We start from the raw sequence: 22,438 nt of genomic DNA, 5'->3' as shown, positions 1-22,438 counted from the left end.
AATGTGGAGAGGTAGAACTGGGGCCTCCAGGGAGTCTTCAACCCCAAGTTCTAGTTCTTTGTGTGGGAAGGTACTCTGCAGGCTACTGAAAGAGAAACCTGGACACCAACCCAGCTACAAAACTGTCCACCTACAGTCTTTCCTGCCTATAAAATATGCTAGGGCAATGGTGGCACAGAACTTGTGGGAGTGGCTAACTAATGTATGATTTAACTTGAGGCCTATGCCTGATTAAAAAAAATCAATGAAATGATTCCTAATGATATTTTGCTATACTCATAGATCTGTGCCTTGTCCAGTTATCATCAGAATGGCTTCCTCCAGCAGCATATGGGAGCAGATGCAGAGACCCACAGCCAGACATTATGAGGAAAGAGAGTCTGTCTATATTGGAGGTCTCCATCGAGTCCCTCCCCTTGGAGTCTCAGGGAATCCCGCTGAAGAGGAGACAGAAAGACTGTAGAATTTAGAGGCGATGGAGGGCACTAGGAGAACATGGCCCATAGAATCAACTAAACAGGGCTCATATGGACTCATAGAGACTGGAGTGGCAAGCACAGAGCCTTCATGGGTTCTGCACCAGGTCCTCTGCATATATGTTATGGTTATTAGCTTCTTATTTTTGTGGGACTCCGGACTGTGGAAGTGGGTGTGTCTTTGACTGTTTTGCCTGCTCTTGGGACTCTTTTCCTCGTGTTGGATTGCCTTGTCCAGTTTCATTGTGAGGGCTGTTGCCTTGTCTTATTGTATTTTATTTTGTTGTGTTTGGTTGTTGTATCCTAGAGGCCTGATCTGAGGGGAGTGGATCTGAATGGTGAGGGGTAGTGGGGGGAAGGAGCTGAGAGGAGTGAAGGGAGGCAAAACTGTGGTCAGGATGTATTATATGAGATAAGAATCTATTTTCAATTAAAAAACAGATTTTCTAACACATTCTGATTTGCTTTATGGTTTTATTTTTGTCCTTTTCTTGAAAAGCATTGAAGTGAATATTTGGAAAGTGGAAATTCTATTAGATTATGTTTTTAGCCCAGAAACTAACTTTGCTGAGGGGAAGGGGAATCAGGTCTCTCTCTTATGTAGCTCAGACTGTCCTGGAGCTTACTACATAGACCAAGCTGGCCTTGAATTCACAGAGAGCCACCTGTCTCTGCCTCCCAAGTGCTGGAATTAAAGATATGTGCCACTATGCCTGGCCAGAAACTAGTGTGTGTGTGTGTGTGTGTGTGTGTGTGTGTGTGTGTGTGTGTGTGTGCGCGCGCGCGCGCACACACATACATGGGGGGTGTCTTTGTGTGTGCATGTGGAGGTCAGAGGCCAACCTTGAGTGTCATTCGTCATGATCCATTTACCTTGTGTTTTTAGACAATGTCTTTCACCAGGACCTGGGGATCCCTGATTAGGCTAGGTTGGCTGTCCAGCAAGCCCCAGAGATGTTCACTTCTTTGGCACCAGGATTGCACATGTGCACCACTACATCCAGATTTTTAAAATTATCATCTGATTGTGTTTTTTCCCTTTATTCATAAGATTGTAAAGAGACCATGTCATAAAATTCCAGCTGAAAGGTCTCATCTCTATGAGTCCCATTATTTGAAGCAAGTTCCAAAGTGGAGTGTCAATATATGCTCTGGCAGAAAGGTTTGTGCTTTTCTAAGCCACTGACTCTGTGTCCTGAAACTTGCATCCAGTAATTATACCTATGATGCTGCAGCCAAGTAGTGAGTCTCAAAAAAGAGTAGACACAGAGGCAGCTTCCTGATGATTCTTTATTCCACTAAGGGGGGGAGGGCACAACACTGGTCCTTTAGCAGCATCTCCATTGTTCTAATTCTCTTCTTGGCTCCCTGGCTTAATAAGGCACTCACAAAAGTTTCCAAAATACAGTTGAGAAATTCAGTCCCTGTGATTGAAATTCTGTCCCTCTGAATGAACTCTGTCAAATTTGGATTTTGCACTTTCCCAAAAGACAGACTCTTCCCTCATGGATGTATAATGTGTCCATGTGAGGCAGTGACTTCGTATAGTCATGTTCCTTTCCTGAGGACTGAGACATGGTTTCTCTTCTGGTTGGATATCAGGTAACTTAAAATACTCACCTTTCTTAAAATTTCTGGAACCAAATTCTGACAGATATCAATCATCTTTCTATAGATGAATCCTGTTAATTCATCTTTCTTTTCTGCCACAAATTTTTACAGAGATGACATTTTTATCCATGGGGTTGGGATACTTTTGGGGGAAACAAATGACCACATGCTTGAAGGGGTACTGGAACACCTGGTGAATGTCCATGGTGACCCCCATGTCATGCACCTGCCTCCAGGTGCTTCACTGAGCTCCAGCCCTACATCCGTATTTTTATGGAAATTCTGGGGAGCAAACTCAAGGTCCCCATGTTTGTTTGGCAAGCACTTTACCAACTGAGCTATCTCTCCAGCCCCTGGAACTACTTCAGTGTAAAAAGTTGCTATAATTATGTGGTGGTTTGAATAAGAATGATCCCTATACAGTCATACATTTGAATGTTTGGTTCCCAGGGGGTGGACTGTTTACTAAGGATTAGGAGGTATGGCCTTGTTGGAGGAAGTGTGTCACTGGGGTTGGATTTGGAGCTTTCAAAAGCCCATGCCAAGTCCAGTTTCTCTCCCTCCTTCTCCCTCTTCTCTCTCTCTCTCTCTCTCTCTCTCTCTCTCTCTCTCTCTCTCTCTCTCTCTCTCTCCCTCCCTCCCTCCCTCCCTCCCTCCCTCCCTCCCTCCCCCTCTCTCTGCCTGATGCATAGGATCAAGATGTAAGCTTTCAATTACCGCTCCAGAACCATGCCTGCCTTCCTGCTACTACACTCCCCACCATGATGATCATAGACTAAACTTCTGAAACTGTAAGCAGGCCCCTAATTAGATGCTTTCTTTTATAAATTGCCTTGGTCATAGTGTCTCTTTGTAGCAATAGAACAGTTGAATACAGGCTACACTCACACAGTGAAAAATCTGGCTGGATAGTCAGATCATTGATAGAAAAGTATTTTTCACTTGGTCTAAATAATGACTCCCACCAACAACAGTAGATGAGGTATCCTATGTAAGAAAAGTTGGAAAATATAGTTTGGTCACAGGTGAGATGGCTCAACAGGTAAGAGCACTTGCCATACAACCTTGATGACTTCAGTCCAATTCCTGGAGCCCACCTGGTGGAGGATAAAGAAAACTGACCACTGAAAGTTGTCTTCTTAATTCCATACATGTGCCATGGCACACATATGCTTGTTCCTCCCCACAATAAATAATAATAATAATAAATAAAATAATTTAGAATTTTTTAAACTTTCTTCTTATTTATTATTTGTGTCTTTCATATCATGCATCTCAATCCTATTCATTTCCCTGTCCCTTCATATCAACCCTCTGCCCTTGCAGCTCCCCTCAAAAAATAAAGTTTAAGATAAAAAAAAGGAAAAAAATCTCATCATGGAAGCTGTAGTGTGACACAGTGAGTCACGTAGTAAACCCTTTGTCCATATATCTTTACTTGCAAGTGTTCATTGCAAAGAGCCATTGTACTGGTTCGAGGCCTCTGGTTTCTGCTACACTATCCATGCTGGGACCTCACTGGGACTCCTCTTGGATATCGTCTTGTTGCCCTGTGTCATGGAAATCCTGCAGCTTTGGGTCTGCAGGACTGGCCCCTTCACATGCTCCAGCAGATCACAGATGGGGTGGACGTTGGGGTGGGCCAACTAATAACCCTGGTTCTGGGTCTGGGTAGTTGCAGGGTTGATCAGTCCACCAGTTATCCCCATTCCTCACCACCAGGGTGAGCTCTCCAGGATTGCACCCCTTGCAGCAATGAGCAGGGGGTGAGGCCAGTTCTCCTGCTTTCGTGTCCTCAGGGTCAACTCCACTGGGTTGCCCAGGTGAGGTGCAGGGGCCACTCTCTCGAGTGTTGCAGTTTGGTAAGGAGCAGAGACAGCTCTCCCGCTCTTATAATTTCAGGGCCAGCTCTCTCACCCGCCGCAGGCTGCGGGGTATGGGAGTGGTGGGGAGGGCATCTCTTACCCAGCCCACACCACCACATGGCAGATGAGGGATGGTGCCAGATCTCCCATGCTCACGTTCTCCGGTCGGTTCACCCAAACCCCCTGTGGATAGGGTCAGCTCTGCTGTGCTGCCCAGGAGAGATACAGGGCCCACTTTCCTGAGTCCTGCAGCTGGTAAGGGTGAGGGTCAGCTCCCTTGCCCACCACAGGTAGCAGGGGAAAGGAGGGGAGGTCATCTTTCCCTAGCCCTCTCCACCACATGGCAGATGAGGGGGTGTGGCTAGCTATCCCACTCTCACACCCTCAGGGCCAGCTCACCCGTGCCTCTGCCAACAGAGTCAGCTCCACTATGCCTCCCAGGAGAGGAGCGGGGCCACATGACAGACAAGTAGTGGGGACAACTCTCCTGCGCTCACAACTTCGGGGCTGGCTCACCCACACCTCTGCCAACAGGGTCAGCTCTGCTGTACTGCCCAGACAAATTGCAGGGCCCGTTCTCCCCAGTGTTGCAGCTGGTAAAGAGCAAGTTCAGCTCCCTTGTCAGCTGGAGATGGTAGGGCAAGGGAAGAGAGCATCTTTCTCTGGATCCCACCACCACATCACAGATGAGGAAGACAGTACCAGCTATGCCCCTCTCACATCCTTAAGACTGGCTCACTTGCACCCCTGTTTACAGGGTCAGCTTTGTTGTGCTGTCCCGGTGAGGCACAGGGCCTATCCTCCAGAGTGCTGCAGCTGGTGAGGAGTTGGGTCAGGTCCCCCATCTGTTGCAAGGGGTGAGGGGAGGAGGGCATTTTTCCCTCACTCATGCCACCACATGACATATGAGAGGGACTCTCCTGTGGAGGCCCACAAAAGTTCCTAGTGCGATCTGAGCTTACTTTATCCAGCAGAGCTGCATTGCTTGACCACGTGTGTGGTTACCTACCAGGTGATTGGAAAGGGTCTGCACTTGGCTGAGCTAGGGGGAGGTCTTTTGCTCCACCCCTTGACATTCCTATAAATAGCCCTTTAGAAGAGACAGCAGGGGCTGGTGGATTAGGATCCAGGCCCTCCTGAGGCTATCCTGTGTTTCTATCTGTTTCTCTCCCCTCTATCTTTCTATCTAAATCTATCTCTCACTCCTCAAGAGTACACTGAGGTAAAATGTGGGAGTCAGTCTGCCAGCTGATCTCCCACACTTTCCCATTCTCATGCCCTCAGGGCCAGTTTGCCCATGCCCCTACAAACAGGGTCAGCTCTATTGTGCTGCCCAGGTGAGGTGTAGAACCCTCTCTGCTGAGTCCTTCAGTGAGGGGCAGGACCAGTTCTCCCTAGTACTGCAGTCAGTGAGGGGTGGGGCCAACTCTGTGCAGCCCTATCCTCACTGCCTTTGGTAGTATCAGGAGCCACGGACAGACATCAACAGAGACCATGGCTGCATCAGAGCCTGAACTCAGACATGGGCCCCAGCAACATCCCAGGCCCAAACATCACCATGGCCCTGGGTGGCACCCATCTCAGCTCACTCCTCATATCTTTCTCCTCTTCAGATATGCCTCTGTCCACAGGACATGAACCATTCTCTGTGTCTCTCTGTCTCTGTCTCTGTCTCTGTCTCTGTCTCTGTCTCTCTCTCTCTCCCCATACCATATCATACATTTGCTTACCATAGTAGTGCCTGTCTGCCTGGTGCCGTAAGGTACTGAGTGGGTCCGAGTTTTCTCCTCAGAGTCCAGGGCAGACGTTCCAGGCCTGCATGTAGGTCTCTTTGTCTCACTTAGTCCATCATGCTTCCTCATCACCAAGATCATAATAGTGCCCAACCCTCTGGTGCCTCTGGTGCAGGGCTGGCTTCTGGTCGGTGCTGAGGTGTCACTGGAGTCCTCTTGCAAGCCTGGGCTAGAAAGCTTGGGTTGCAATCCGTTGACTTCCACCCACCTCAGCAGCATGACATGGCATAGAGGTGTTGCTCTAATTTAGAATTTTAAAAATAAAATATAGTTTCTTTTCTTTCTTTTTTTTTTTGTTTTTATTTTTCGAGACAGGGCTTCTCTGTGTAGCCCTGGATGTTCTGGAACTCACTCTGTAGACCAGGCTGGCCTTGAACTCACATAGATCCATCTGCCTATATCTTCCCTGCCTCCCAAGTGCTGGGATTCAAGGTCACCACCACCTGTTGAAAAAAATATAGTCTTTATAACATAATTACTTCTCCTCTTCCTCCTCCTCCTCCTTCTTTTCTCCTTCTTTTTTCTTCTCCTCCCTCTCTATCTCTATCTCAGTCTCTCTGTGTATATGTGTGTGTGTGTGTGTGTGTGTGTGTGTGTGTGTGTGTGTGTGTGTGTGTGTAGATCAGGGGCTGACATTAAGTGTCTTCCTCAATCACTCTCTACCTTACATATTAAGGCATAAGCTCCCACTGAACAGAGTTCAGTGACTCAATTTGGCTAGTCTAGCTAGAAAACTTGCCCCAGGTATTCCTTGTGTTCTCCCCTTGAGTCCTGAGATTATAGACAATCCACCATGTCCACTTGGTGTTTTACATGGGTGCTGGGAATCCAAATTCCTGTCCTCATACTTGCATAGAAATAATTTTACCCACTGAAACATCTTCCCAGGCCAAATTTTCTTTTATTTATTTATTGTGTATATATGCATGTGTTCTGTGTGTGTTTGCACATGTGTGTATGCATGTGGTAGCCAGAGGTGAATGTTCGGTGTCTTCCTCAATTGCTTTCCACCCTATTATTCTTATATTTTATTTATTCATTCTGGTTGTGCTCCGTGTATGTGTTTGGGTGTACATGTTTCATGGTGCAGATGTTGAGGTCAGAGGACAGTTTTTGGGAGTCAGTATTCTCCTTCCACCGTGTGGGTACCAAGGATCAAAGTCAGTTCATTGGTCTTGGTGATGGGCTCCTTTACCTTCAGAGCCATCACACTAGCCCTACACCTTAATATCTCTCACTGAACCTGGAGCTCAATGATTGCCAATGAGCACTGCCCCCCACCCCAAGGTCCTCCAGTCTCTGCTTCCTAGTATCTTTTAACATGGATACTGAAGCTTGCACAGCAAGGACTTTACCCATTGAGCAGTCTTTCTAGTCCCAACACACAATTTTTAGTGCTTTTAAAAATAACCGAAACGGGTCAATAAGAAAGAAGATCCAAAAGAATTGTTTGAGAGTTAAAGTGTGAAAAGAAATGTTGGCTCCAAAAGTCACCTGCACATGTAAATTTTTTTTTCAGAAACCTAATCCTCTTCTTCAATACTTAAACATTAGCAGAACTGACTCTCACTGCAGTAGCCAGCCTCTGAGATGACACCAAGATCTTATTGTTTTTGTTTAGTCTTCATGAGTCACAGTGGGCCTCAGGTGGCCAACTGAATTCAGTGGGAGTGATGTGTGGCTTTTGGGGTGAAGCCATACATGGCTTTATAGCATTTGCCTTGGTCTCTTGATCATTCACTTTTGGAGACCGAGCACAACATATGGAGTACCACTATACTGAGGAGATGGTGAAGAAAGCCCCTGAGATTTCATATAGAGTGATTTGTGACCAGCTTTCTGACTATTAAAGCTAGCCCAGCTTAGGCTATAGATGTACTATGGATCAACGTTAAGTTGCTGCTGTCAATTCCTGCCTAAAATGCAGATTCATGAGAAAAACTAGCAGTGTTTAAGCAATTACAAGTCATTAAGTTATCAATCAATAACTGAAATGCTCCTCCTCTTCCTTCCTCTTTCATTTGATGTGAAGTGTGTCCCCTCAGGTGGGTGCAGATGAACAAGGACATGTCTGGCCAACATGGGGAATTTTTCAGCTAACATTGTTAGAATTATTGACTCATTCATGCTGTAAAAATATATGGCTTCAGCCAGGCAGTGGTGGTGCACACCTTTAATCCCAGCACTCGGGAGGCAGAGACAGGTGGATCTCTGTGAGTTCGAAGTCAGTCTGGTCTACAGAGTGAGTTCCAGGACAGGCACCAAAACTACACAGAGAAACCCTGTCTCGAAAAACCAATATATATATAGCTTCAAATCTGTCTTCTGGGAAGTAACTATGTCACTTCTGTGGTCAAGACATAGGAGAACCAGAACTATCACTCAAGCTTAGGCATAAAGGTCAGGCATAAAGTCACAACTCAACATTGTAATACAGATGAACATGTATATAAAACTAAACACAAAGTGAAGCTTTCCACAGAAAGAAAAACAGGAGTATAAATAGTGGGAAGGGTCCAGGCAGAAAGAGTAATTGAACTTATGCCTATGCCTAGTACATATCTTTCCAGGACTTGTTCACCACGTACTTTTATAATATGTAACCCATTCCTGCCATTGCAGCAATCAGAACATGTGTGCACATCAATCTATAGACAATTAAATGGCCAGAAATTTGTCTGGCTATCTCCCTTCAGAATTTGAATTAACGTATAAGGAGCTCATTGTACACTAGGACAGAAGAGCCAGAAGGACTCAAGGTAGGATGGCAGTTGGCAGCTATGTATATGCTTATTAGTAAGTACAGAGCTGGTTTGCAAAATAAAAATCTTTATGAAAATTCATGGTGGGAGGAGCTAAAGAGAGACAGGGAGAAAAAAATAAAAGAAAGAGAGACACAGGCCTGGTGACAAAGGCCTGTAATCCCAGCTACTTGGGTGGCAAGGCATGAGGACTCAGTTTAAGGACTGTCTGGGTTACTAGGCAATTTAGCCAGACCCTGTCTCAAAATTTAAAGCATTTTCTAAAGGTATAGGGAGGTGCTGAAGATATAGCTTGGGGGTAGAACACTTTGCCTGGCATGTGCAAGGCCTTAGGTTCAATTCCTAGTACCTTTGAAGAAAAAGAGATAGAGAGGAGAGAGAGGGAGAGAGGGGGGGGAGAGAGAGAGAGAGAGAGAGAGAGAGAGAGAGAGAGAGAGAGAGAGAGAGAGAGAGAGAGAGAGGTCACTAATCCTACCTTTATTTATTAGCTTTTTCCTGGGTTTTCTTGGGTGGGTGGAGGGCCATGTGGAAAGGAGGAGACAGTGCCTCAAGTAGCCCAGGCTGGTCTTGAACTTCCCCCTGCTTCTACCTCTCAAGTGCTGGAAACATATCACCACACTCAGCTACAACTTGTATAATTTCAATTTAATTTTAGTTTAATATGATTTGGGGTTAGACTGACAATGGGCTGAGAGTTAATAGAGAGGAGCCTTAACTTTCAGTTTTATTTTAGGGTCTCTGAAAAAATTACAGATTGATTTGGGTTTTGTTTCAGGTTTGAGTTTCTCATGCACACATATTTCAAAGCAATGAGTTTTAGAAATTATTTCTCTAAAATAGTTTTATTTAGTAGTATCTTCATGTAGAACATTGTCCCTGAGGGACAGAGCTCCCATAGGCACCAGAAGGCTGAGGCACATGCATCCCTATTTCTTTATTTTAAAATAATGTATTTATTTGTATTTTATGTGCATTGGTGTTTTGCCTGCATATATGTCTGTGTGAGGGTGTTGGATCCTCTGGAACTGAAGTTACAGACAGTTGTGAGCGGACATGTGAGTGTTGGGGATTGAACCCAGGTCCTCTGGAAGAGCAGCCGGTGTTCTTAACCACTGAGCCACCTCTCCAGCCCCTGCACCTCTATTTCTTTATCTCTGACGAATTAGAGAGGAACAATATAAAGACAGGAAAAGGCTCCAGACAACACAGATTCTGGGTTTTTCTAGTACCTGCTCAATTACTGTCATCGTGGTCACAGATTCATCTCTGGATCTTGGCTTCTTATCCTGTACTATGCAGTGATCAAAGTTTTGCTATTCTATGAATATAAACCAGCAGCAAGGCTCTAATCCAAAACTATCCTCACATAGAACTTTAAACTGACACTAAAGAAAAAAGGTGTAATGAACAATCTTTACTGACCAAGATCTGGAACTTAAATTTCCAGTCATTTACAATTCTTAAGCACTGTATGTTTCTTCCTGATTGCGCAAAAAGGACAGGAAATGACATGGGGAACAATCTTAATGCCCAAATTAAGTCAGAGGCTCATTTAGAATCCACATTAAATGTGATAGGTGTGATAAAATAAAAAGATAAACAAATTTGAAATAACTGATCTGCATTAGATGTCCTATCATGATGATGAAATACTATACCTCAGAGAAATCAACTTACCTATTATGAAAGCAATACATTTGTATTGTACTAAAAGTCCACTCAAATACAACAAACATAATTGTGTATATCCTATATCCAGGCAAACTTTGTACCATTTGCTTTGAACAGATCTGATTGTTTATATGGCAGGGTTTATATTCTCTAATAGGCTATGTACTGCTTGAGTTCAAAAAATCCCTTTGTGGTAACTCCACATGTCTCCACCACCGCTACAACTGGGTCACTTTCTTTGGAAAGATATAGAGGAAAGGTTACATGTGCTTCTGTCATTAGATGCATGCAATCACTTGCTAAACATTTTATTGAGCACGTAGGCTGAGAAATTCAAAGATACATGCCCCTTTACGATATCATTTTGCTCTCAAATTCACTGTTCTAGTAAGGAAACAATACTCGGTTATTTTACTAGATAAATATCCAGTTTTGGAGAGATAAGTAGAAGTTTTTAGAAAACTCTCAAGGGGTTGGAGAGATGACTCAGTGGTTAGAAGCACTTGCTCCTCTTGCAGAGGTTCGGTCCCCAGCATTCACTTGGTGGCTTACAATTATCAATAACCAGATTTGAGCCTTCTCTTAACCCACAGACACCAGGCATGCACGACTTGACCAGAAGCTTGTGAGGCCTATTGAGAAGTGTGCTGAAGGGAGGAGTGAAGGACACAAATTTTAGGTCTTACAAATTCAGGGCTTCTTATGAAGAATTCTTTTTCTCTCGAGATTTAGGTCATAAAACAAGCCTACTATTCCACATGGCATCCCCTCCAGAGCTTAGAATTTAGAAACTTTGGAAACTTGAGCACCACGTTAGGGGAAAGGGACACAGGATAGCCCGACCCGATATCAGCCAGCTAGCACAGCCGAGTTCCCGGAGGGGCGGAGCTGGGGGCGGGGCAGGATAGACCTGGGGGCTGGGCCTCTGAGAGTGCACCACCGTCGCTAGCTCGGTCACTGACGTAGGCGCCAGGCTTGGATTGGTGAGTAAGTACTTCGGTCTGAGCTCATAGGTGCAGAGCAGCTTGCGGGACTTTGATTGGCTCAGTGACTGCTGACCGCTTATTGGCTTGCGATAGGTTGTCACGGCGACCGAGGGGTGGAAAAAAGGAGAAGGGTGTTGGGCCTGGCGGGAGTGCTGAGGGTTGTGGGCGGCTGGACTGCTCTCCTGGGCGGTGTCCGGGGAGCTGCTGGCCGAGTCTCCCTGGGTTTGCGCCACCCTCTGGGAGGTGTCCGAGTGCGTGGGGTTCACTAGCGAGACCCTTTGGCCGACGCCATGGGCTGCTGCTTCTCTAAGAGACGGAAGAGTGAGAAGGAGTCGAGGGCTGAGGGAGAGGAGGAGCAGCCCAAGCTGTACAGCTGGGACCAGCGGGAGAAGGTGATGTTTTGGGGGCTCCCCTACAGTCTTCCCCGACTGCCCCTCGGGGGGTCGCGAAGGAGCTGACTGCGAGAACGGGACAGCGAGGCGGGTGGCCCACAACTGCCTTTCTCTCGCGCGCTCAGGGAACTAAAGTCCGGTCGCAGGACTTTGGGGGCGGACTGTGAAGGGCTCAAAGGAGTTGGTGGTCTGCCTAGCCAGACCCCCAGAGCCTCTCCCTTGGCTCTGCACCCTGACTTCCCATCCCAGGATGAACTCCGGGGAGGGAAAGAGCTGGGAGGGTGCTGGATCTCCAATCAGCTCATTTCACCAGCAGGGGCCAAAGGGGTTTGGTCGAATTACACACACCAGACTGATTCTCATCTTTTCCGCGGCTTGTGTTCCTGAGCTGTTTCTCTTTTGTCTGCCCCTCCTGACAAATCGTTTTTGGTGCCTCTTGGTGTTTCTCAGTTACTAAATGGACTGTTTCATGTCCACCTTTGCTCTCCCTTCTCTTCCGTTTACCAGAAAGGAATAATGAAAATTGAGGCAGTCTTGGAATGTATTGTGTAAGGTGAAAGTACCCAACATAAACCAGGAAGTAGTTTATTATTGTTGCTTTATATGAATGAAAACGCCCTTATTTTTATCTCATATATAACTTGAACCCAAAACGGTTTGAAAAAGTCCCCTAATCTTGCACAAAACACACTTTTAGGCATACATTTCACAATGGTTCGTTCCTCTTTCTACATAGTTCTTCATTTCTGCCTAGTATAGTTGCTTAGTAAAACACTTTGATAGACATCTATTATTTTGGTTTCCCAAATAAAATGTGGATCTTTTTAAAATGGGTATCGGTTAACTATTGCTTAATGCAACACCTTTGACCAAAAAAAAAAAAAACAAAAAAACAAACAAACAAAAAAAAAACTTTATAGTAGGTCTGTTATTAACGTTTTGGTATAATGAAGCATCCTGAAGCATTTCAAATCACCAGCAGAATGTAGGTATTCATATAAACTAGATTTTCAAAGTGTTAGCTTTTAAAAAATGGAAGATTTTGGTGGAATTCTCAGGCTCAGCTTGCCTTTGACTCTGAAACCCTTTTTGGGCCATGTGGCCTTTTGTTCCTCTTCTCTTATAGCAGTATTTTGTCATATAGGAAAGTGGTCTATTTTCTGTTTTATGAGAAGATTGTACCTATCAAAGTTATTTGGTGGGTGGATTTTGAAATACTCATTTTTGACAACCTTGGGATTTCTAACAGTGCTGTTTAAATTTTTATCCCCAGTGCTGGGGATTGAACTATGCTAGGCAAGCATTCTACCACTGAGTGGCATCCCTAGCTAAACAATGAATGCTCTTTAAGCTTGAACTTCCTGCTCCAGAGAGTTGTTTTTTTAGCTTTTTGTTTCAAGGTCACAGGCTAAAACTAAAAGTGTGCTTTACATTTTTGTGGTAGTCTTGGTTGACTATAGCTCACTTTTTCACAATAATTGTCTTACAGCTAACTTCTACTAACTACTATTTTGAGACAAGGTCTCATGTAATTCCAATAGCCTTGAATGACTGACACTCCTGCCTCCATATTCTGATTGCTGGAATTGCAAGCATGCATCACCAATTCTGGTTAGAGACAATAGTTCGATATGTACCTCTGGCTAGCCTGTTACACATTATATAGCCCAGGCTGACCTTGAACTTCTGGCAATCCACCTGCCTCAGTCTACTGAGTACTGAAATTATGGGCTTGTGTTACCACCCCCTGGTAGTTGGGATTTTTCGTGTGGATGTGTTTTGTGATTTCTTTTTCTTGTGCTCTTTGTCTAAGTAAAAGTACTGAAAAAAATAGCATAGTGGATACTAACATCTATGTGCCCCCTCCCCCACTACATGATCATGCATTAAACTTTCTGAAGTAAATGAACATTTAAATTTTTTATTTTTATTTTTTACATATTTTTATCCAATACAAAGTGGTCAGCCCTGAAACCATATACACACAAACAGTAAAAACAGACTCAGCAGGTTGTATTTGTATATTTGTACATGCTTACACATATACATACATACACATTATATGTAAACAATACTAAAGGAACCCTTTTTTGAGAACATTACTAGGTTTTGTAGTTATAGAGATGTAAGAGATGTTACTGGATATGTAAAATCAGCTTATGCTTCTGGGTATGTATATTATAAGTTCAAATCTCTTTTGTGATGCTAGGACTAGAACACAGAATGCTAGTCAGGCACTCTACCCCTGCTGTGCCTCCAGCCCTCCAGTATCCTTTTTCTGAGCCTGGTCTTACTAGCTCTTGAAACTTTTAGTTTTTTACTAGAAGGAATTGAATATAAATACACAGCCTACAGAAATAACTGAGATGCATTATGTTTTCATAATGTTGTGGAGTATAAGCCTATGTGGTTTAAAGTTAGATCAAACTATTAATCAACCTGTAAGACTTTTTTAAAAATGAGTTGCCTGTAATTTCCTTACCATTGAAAAGTGATGTTTAAAATTTTGTTAGGTTGTATAATAAGAGTTGACAGGCACCCCATGGGTTTTGTGTTTTGTGTTGGGTAATTGGGTCAGCCTTGAGGGATTGAAGCAAGGAGAAATTGTCTCAATTAGAAAGAATGTTTGGAGACTAAGCAGTGTCATGGCAACTTACATACTGCAGTCAACAGTGGAAGAAATTCATTTTCCACTGCTGCTGACTTTGAAACAGGAAAAAAGGCTTACTACATAGTTACTACACTGACATGATGAGAAATATTTTTGGATTGCAAGGTCTCTGTTTAAATCATTTGGAAAGAAATGCTTTTCTCCTTATTATTTGTATGCTGCATTCAATAGCTAAGCAAATTATTCGATGTATATGTATTCAAACACTAAGGAAGAGCCGAAATTATTATTCTTGCCCTCCAAGAGTTTACTATCTCTTTAGAGTGAAAACAGGAAATACTGAAGCAAAAATGAGGTGAGGATGAATGGCACAGAAAAGTAGTTTTCAATTTCCAGTTATTCATGCTAAAACTCCTAAATAATAGAAATAAGAACTAGTTCTCTTGGCCAGACATGGTGGTACACACCAATAATTCTAGCAACTCAGGAAGATCGGTGCTTGTGAGTTCTGGGTTTCAGGCTGCCCTGTGTGAGTGTGGTCATTGTGAGACTGAGATCTTGACTCCTTAGAAAGACAAAAATGGTTCTCTAAATGATGACCTAAGTATGAAAATTGTGATTTCAGTATGAAGAACGCAGTTGTATTTGTCTCATCAGAAATAGTACTTATTAAAGCCAAAGCCTTAGACCAGAAATTCAAGTGTCTGCTGTGCAACTTTGGGTAAAGCAGCCAATTTGTGCATTTCAGGTTTCTTAGCTATAAAGTTGGCTAGTGCTAAAGAGTTCTGCACAATTTAGCAAGATGAGAGTCTATCCTGAAGAAGAGATATTAATTTTTTTAAGAAGAGACATTAGACAGTAATGATAATCTCCAGAGATATCCTTTGAGCATAACTTAAAAGAGATCAGAATTTTCATCACTAGAAGGGGTGACTTTGTGGGGAACCAATATCTATGTTAGAACCTTCAGAGGTTGGATGGGTGACCTGCTAAAAAGAAGTATGTGAAGTGGGTAGGAAGCTAGATGCTATTTTCATCATCTTCTAAGTATATGAGATAATTTAGTTGTCCATTGATGTGAACTAAACCATTCCAAACTTAATACCTTCAAACACTGGCAAATACTGATTTTGTTTATGACTCTGCCCTTTGTGTAGAGCTAAGCAGGGTCAACTCTATATGGCATCAACTATGGCAACTTGAGTAGGGACTGAAGGATCGCCTTCAGGATGCCTTAACCCCAAAGCTGGCTGTCAGGTTGATAATAGCCATTCAGTTGGGAGCTCAACTGAGACTGAAGGCCAAGCACTCTCCACGTGTAGTCTGGGCTTCTTCACAAGGCCAACAGCTCCAAGGATCAGTGACTCCTGTGAGACTAGTAGATGCTACATCGTTTTCCCCAAAATCACTGTTTCTGATTTCAGTTTTCATTACATATATAAGATTTTTTATTTGACAATTATATGTATATGTGAGTATCTGAGTGTGGGTTTGTACACATGAGTGTGGTGCCTGTATAGAGCAGAATCAGATCCTCTGGAGCTGAAGTTTCATTCAGTTATGAACTACCTGACATATGTGCTGGGAACTTAGGACCTCTGCATGAACTCTTAATGACTGAGCTATCTCACCAGCCCTTCATTACATATATTTTAAGATCTAAGAGAAAACATTTAATGTACATATTAAAACTTAAATAATTATCTGTTAAGAGCTGTTTTTTAACAAGACCCCTTTTTTTGTAAACTGGATTTCCATTAAATTGAACAAATTCCATTACTATATCTTAGAATATCATTACTGAAGTTAACTATGGAAATGAAATTTAATGAAAATTTTGCTTGCTGCTCTGTAAAGGAATAAAATGTTCACTGTTGTTTTCTGTTAGGAAAATAATACTTAATATCTGTTGGTACTAATATCAGATTAACTCCAGCTTCTGCTACATCGTAAGTTTGAGGCCAGCATGAGCTATAGGTAATAAATATAAATATAAACTATGGTCACTTCATCAAGGCTCTTGTGTTAAAATACTTTAGATTACAACCTATGAATGCTTATAATTTTAGATATTTTAAGAACTAGTAACTTTTACAAAATTATTAAGGTTCTGAACTTCAGATTAATTTTTGTTTTGAAGAACTTTTAGAAATTTCTGAGAAAATATAGTAACACAAATCCTAAGATACGCCTTTGAATATTGGTTGACAATCCAAATAATTTTATACTGTAAAGTTACCTATAGAATCTTTAGCTATAATTAATCTTTAGGATTAATTTCTCATGAGCTAGTAAAAAATGGAATGTCTAGGGGAAAACTAAGAATAGTAAATTACATTGAACTCATCAACATCGGGAGCTGTTATAGAATGAGTATTAATCAAAAATTATGGAAGGCTTAAGTCCCCTTATATTTGGAGTTAGGGCCACTAAAGAAATAAATAAGGTTACATAAGTTCATAAGGGTGGAATTTTGATCCTACAGGATTAGTGATCTTATAAGAAGATACATCAGAAGGGAAGCACAGTCATGTCCCCTGACTCCACATAGAGGAAAGTGCTGGTGAACATACAGAGATTAAAAGGCTTTTTTATTTGGAGTCAACTATGCTAGGCTGCCATAACAAATTACCATATTCTGGATGGCTTCAACAAGGCTATTTCTTGGAGTTCTAGAGCCCGAGACTCACAAGATCAAGATGCTGGCAGATTTATTGTCTAGTGAGGGCTCTCTTCTTGGCTTTAGATAGCTCTCTTTTTGCTGTGTCCTTTTATTGACTTTTCCTCTATATACTCTCCAGCTCCAGCATTCTCCTTTTCCCACATCTTATAAGATCAGTAATCCTATTATGAAGGCCTCTAATTACTTCTTAAAGGCCCCACCTCCAAATACCATGATATTGAAGGCTAGAGCTTCCATGTTGAAATTTGGGGAGACAGGCTGGAGGTACAGCTCAGTGATCCCCAGAGTTCAATCCCCAGTAGCATTAAAAATGGAGGAGACATGAACATAAGTCCACAGCACACTCAAGCCTTCTAAGAAAATAGCTCAGTAATTTAGCAATAGATTTTATGTTGGTATTTGCAACTAGAAATCTTAACTCCTAGTAATGACTTATATAGGGGTGTGTGTGTATATGGGTGTGGGTGTCAACTTGTTTAACCGTGGTGTGGGCCCACACATAACTTGGTGTGCTTGTGAAGATCAGAGGACAACCTTGAGTGTCAGTGCTGGCTTTCCACCTCATTTGGGACAGTGTCTTTTGTTGTTTGATGCTGCATAGGCCAGGCTGCTTGGCCTGTGAACTCCCAGGGATCCTCCTGTCTCTTGTTTTGAGATTACACATGTGTGTTGCCATGTATGGCTTTATGTGAATTCTGAGGATCTGAACTCATATCTGCATTAGCTTCCCAAGTGCTGAGATTATAGGTGTGTGCCACGACACCCAGCTTCATTTTTAAGAAGAAATTTAAATGCATTTATTTTATGTATATACGTGTTTTGCTTGCATGCATGTCTGTGTACCACGTGCATTCCTGGTGCCCAAGGAAGGTGTTGGATCCCTTGGAACTGGAGTTATAGACAGCTGTGAGTTGCCATGTGGGAGCTAGGAATCATACCTAGGTCCTCTTCAGGAGCAACAAGCTCTTAACTACTAAGCCATCATTCCAATCCCCCAATTTCATTTATACATTTTTCACTGTATGCTTATGGACAAGGTGATTTTACTCTTATTAGATGTATAATTTGAGCTTATTTGTTGTGGGTTCAGGTCTTCTGTATTTCTAGTTTTATCTATTTTGGCACATATACATGTGTATGTATGTGCTGGTACATGTGTGTGGGTGCATATACACATGTATGTGCCTATGGAAGCCAAAGAACATCCTTGGGTGTCATTCCTCAGGCATCATCCACACACACACCCTCTTTTGAGACATTCAAATGCCCTAGAATTCTCCAGTTATGTTAGGCAGTGGGCCAGTCTGCCTGTCACTGACTGCAGTGCTGGGGTGATAAGCTTACACCACCACACCCAACTTTTTATATAACTGCTGGGGGTTGAGCTCAGGTCCCTGTGCTAGAATTATCCTTTTTCCCCCTCTGAGGCCCTTTTGCGTTCTGGTACATGGATTGTTTTGTTTTTCCTGTTTGAGGTAGGATCTTGCTATTTAATATAGTCTGGACCTGGATATTCTCCTGCAACAGCCTATTTATTTCATGTCCATATGTGTGTGTATGGCTTTACCAACTAAGCCATCCCTCCAATCCTGCATTTCTAGATTTTAATTTGGGGATTTTTTTTTACCTATAAGTAATTGAGAGTAGTAGTATTATAAAATATTCCTTAGATTTTATTTTATATTTTAGTTTACTTCATTTGGAAGTGCTAGGGATACAACCAAGGGCCTTGTGGATGTTAGGTAAGTGCTGTACAACTGAGCCTCTTCTCCTTAGATATGTTTGTCTTCCGTTCGTTTTATTTGTTTGTTTGGTTGGTTTGGGTAGGGTCTCATTGTATAGCCCAAGCTGGCCTCAAATTGACAACCTTCCTGCTTCACACATCTGCTGATTCTATTTCCTCAACATTTCTCAAATTTATCCCATCCCTCTCTTCCCTTCTAACTACTTCAGCCCTTTCTGACTAAGCCTCTCAGATTCACACTCCATATTTCCATATTCTTACTAATCTTTCTGAAATGTATATTTACCATGTTTAAATTGTTTAATGGCTTCTGTTGTCTGTAGCTTCCAAACTTTATACCAGGACCCCTGCCTAATCCTCTAGTTTCATCTACTACTACTCTAGTATCTCTAGTAATACCAGGCCCCCTTCCATTTTCTTCCTGGTAACTGAAGAATTTTACCTTGTTCAATATGTTACCTTTGTCTTTATGGTCTTTCTTTCCCAATCTTTCCAGTAAACTCCAACTTATTCGTTCTCACTCTGTACAGTAAGTCTTGAGTTGTCCCCTATGTGTCTCTCCTCTGTATTTCTAAATTATTCTCAGCACCTCTCATTACATGGTCAGGTTGTTTAAATGGTCTATTTAGGTATATGTCACTTCCCTTTTAGTGCCTAAAATAGTGTCTGGTTCATTTTGGGTATTCAAATGTTGGTTGAGTGACTGAAGATCCAGAAAGGTAAAGTGACATTTTCAAGATTATGTTGTTCATAGGTGACAAAATTGAGGCTAGAAAATAAGTACTTCTTATTGCCTCATGCTATAGACCATTGTTCATCCTAGGACATTATGTAAAATTGGATAAATATAATATTGTGTTTAATGGAATAAGTCACTTTAAGCTAGTTTAGCGACAATTAACATGCTTACATGTTACTTTGTAAATAAACAATATATGTACTGTATTTATCAGAACATGCTTCTAGTATATAGTTTTGCATGAAATATTTATATGCATAGGCAGTTAAAATAGTTTCAATAGATTAAAAGGTAATATATTTTCAACTGTCAGACTGGCCTTTTATTAATACACTCCCTCCCTTTCTCCCTTTCTCTCTCTCTCTCTCTCTCTCTCTCTCTCTCTCTCTCTCTCTCTCTCTCTCTCTCTCTCTCTCTCTGGTGTGTGTGTGTGTGTGTGTGTGTCTGTCTGTCTGTCTGTGTCTTTTGTGTGTGTGTATCTGTGTGTTGGAAATATGTGCTGCAGATTAGACTCAGAACCTCAGGCATGCTGAGCACACTATCACTGAGTTATATTTCTAGCCTTTGACTATATTTTGGTAGCACAGTTAAAAAATAATGTGACATATTTTAGGCATACTACTTAAAAGATTGTGTGAGGACAGGCCCCGGTCCCACTGCCTGGGGGCCTCCCAAACAGTTCAAGCTAATCAACTGTCTCACTTATCCAGAGGGCCTGATCCAGTTGGGGGCTCCTCAGCTATTGGTTCATGTGTTTCCACTAGTTTAGTGCATGAGCTGGCTGTTTGGAACCTGGGGCCTATGCAGGGACTCTTTGCTCAGCCTGGGAGGAGGAGACTGGACCTGCCTGGACCGAATCTACCAGGTTGAGCTGAATCCCCAGGGGAGTCCTTGCCCTGGAGGAGATGGGAATGGGGGGTGGGTTGGGGAGAGGTGTCGGGAGGAGGGAGGACAGGGGAATCCGTGGCTGATATGTAAAATTAAATTATAAAATAAAGAAAAAAAAGATTGTGTGAGGCATAGTTTATAATATCTAATAGGAGGGCAAAATTTGAAAAGTTACACTGGATGAATATCTTAGTCAATGTCTGATTAAAATTTGTAGATTTAGCCGGCCTCGGTGGCACACATCTTTAATCCCAGCACTCAGGAGGCAGAGCCAGGTGGATCTCTGTGAGTTCAAGGCCAGCCTGGTCTACAGAGCAAGATCCAGGAAAGGCGCAAAGCTACACAGAGAAACCCTGTCTTGAAAAACAAAAAAAATAAGTAAATAAAAATAAATAAATAAATAAATAAATGAAATTTGTAGATTTAAGTGCCAACATATCAAGGTTTTTTGTGTCCTTATATTCTTCCATTGTTTGTAGTGCATGAAAATTTCAGTTAGGGTTTTGAAACTTACACTCAAATATTATTTTGTAGTAGGGTAAAAAAAATATATTCAATTTAAGATGTTTTTTAAGAAATTGAAGTTTTAAAAATTGAAGCATCAGGAAAAGCAAATCACCAGAAAGCTGAAATAGTATGTATCTTTATTTTTTTTTTAATTAAGAGAGTTTCTATTCATTTTACATACCAACCACAGATTCCCTTGTCCTCCCGTATCTTTATTTTTTAATGTTTAATTTTCAGTTACAGGGCTGCACCCAAGGCCTTGTACATTCTAAACACATGTTTTAATACTGAGCTACATTCCAGCCTGAAATAGTATGTTCTGATTAGTATAGATGCAGAGGACATAAGCTTTACTTTCCTAGCAATGTTTTTGCAACAGATTCTTGCTCTGTAGCCCTGGCTGGACTTGAGTTCCTAGTAATCTTCTTACCTCAGCTTCCCAAGTGCTGGGATTGCAGATGTGTACCCCCATGTCTGACTTACATAGCTACTCTGTTAGAATAATTGTTTTAAAAATATATTCTTTACCCTTGCACTCCATACTAATTTTGTGGTTATACAGATTCCAAATAAACTGAAAGACTGTTGATAGTAGCAATGATGATACATCACCTGGGTTAACTCACAGGAAGACCCAAATCATAGTGTCGCGCAGGCTTCCTTTTAACTTTGCATGCCCAGGCATGAAATTTGATAGCAGGCCTGGCATGATTCCGTCCTGCGTGTCTGTTCTGAGGAGCAGTAGGCAGTTTCCTCCGTCCGACTTCTCTCACACTGAAGTGCGCGCCTCCACCTCGTGGAAGACTCGATGGACATGGACATGAGCCCTCTCAGGCCTCAGAACTACCTTTTCGGTTGTGAACTAAAAGCTGACAAGGATTATCACTTTAAGGTGGATAATGATGAGAATGAGCACCAGTTATCACTAAGAATGGTTAGTTTAGGGGCAGGGGCAAAAGACGAATTACACATCGTAGAGGCAGAAGCAATGAACTATGAAGGCAGTCCAATTAAAGTAACACTGGCAACTTTGAAAATGTCTGTACAACCAACAGTTTCTCTTGGGGGCTTTGAAATTACACGACCTGTGGTCTTAAGGTTGAAGTGTGGTTCAGGGCCTGTGCACATTAGTGGACAGCACCTAGTAGCTGTAGAGGAAGATGCAGAGTCAGAAGATGTAGATGAGGAGGATGTAAAACTCTTAAGTATGTCTGGAAAACGATCTGCTCCTGGAGGTGGTAACAAGGTTCCGCAGAAAAAAGTAAAACTTGACGAGGATGATGAGGATGACGATGAAGATGATGAGGATGATGATGATGATGATTTTGATGATGAGGAAGCTGAAGAAAAAGTTCCAGTGAAGTAATCTGCACGAGATACCCCAGCCAAAAATGCACAAAAATCAAACCAAAATGGAAAAGACTGAAAACCATCAACACCAAGATCAAAGGGTCAAGAGTCTTTCAAAAAACAGGAAAAAACTCCTAAAACACCAAAAGGACCTAGTTCTGTAGACGACATTAAGGCAAAAATGCAAGCAAGTATAGAAAAAAGTGGTTCTCTTCCCAAAGTGGAAGCCAAATTCATTAATTATGTGAAGAATTGCTTCCGGATGACTGACCAGGAGGCTATTTAAGATCTCTGGCAGTAGAGAAAGTCTCTTTAAGAAAATGGTTTAAACAGTTTGAAATAATTCCGTCTTACTTAATT

General features: G+C 42.3%; 1 protein-coding gene and 2 pseudogenes across 1 annotated transcript in view; 2 read left to right on the top strand and 1 right to left on the bottom strand.

Moving 5' to 3' along the window:
• Positions 1 to 1,766: 1,766 nt before the first annotated feature.
• LOC128114266 (PRELI domain-containing protein 2-like) lies at positions 1,767 to 2,304 on the bottom strand (annotated as a pseudogene).
• Positions 2,305 to 11,283: 8,979 nt separating this feature from the next.
• Rp2 (RP2 activator of ARL3 GTPase) overlaps positions 11,284 to 22,438 on the top strand; it is a 46,504-nt gene continuing 35,349 nt past the window's right edge. Inside the window, exon 1 of the mRNA XM_052733961.1 lies at positions 11,284 to 11,556. Coding sequence (XP_052589921.1) covers positions 11,455 to 11,556 — 102 coding nt within the window. The 5' untranslated portion in view covers positions 11,284 to 11,454. The remainder of the gene's footprint in view (positions 11,557 to 22,438) is intronic.
• On the top strand, positions 20,720 to 22,394 carry LOC128107738 (nucleophosmin-like; annotated as a pseudogene).

Source organism: Peromyscus californicus, unplaced genomic scaffold (assembly GCF_007827085.1).
Source record: "Peromyscus californicus insignis strain IS unplaced genomic scaffold, ASM782708v3 Scaffold_10__1_contigs__length_136768540, whole genome shotgun sequence".
Lineage (NCBI taxonomy): Eukaryota > Metazoa > Chordata > Mammalia > Rodentia > Cricetidae > Peromyscus > Peromyscus californicus.
The sequence above is the reverse complement of the archived record's forward strand: the minus strand, read 5'-3'. Positions and strand labels throughout refer to the sequence as shown.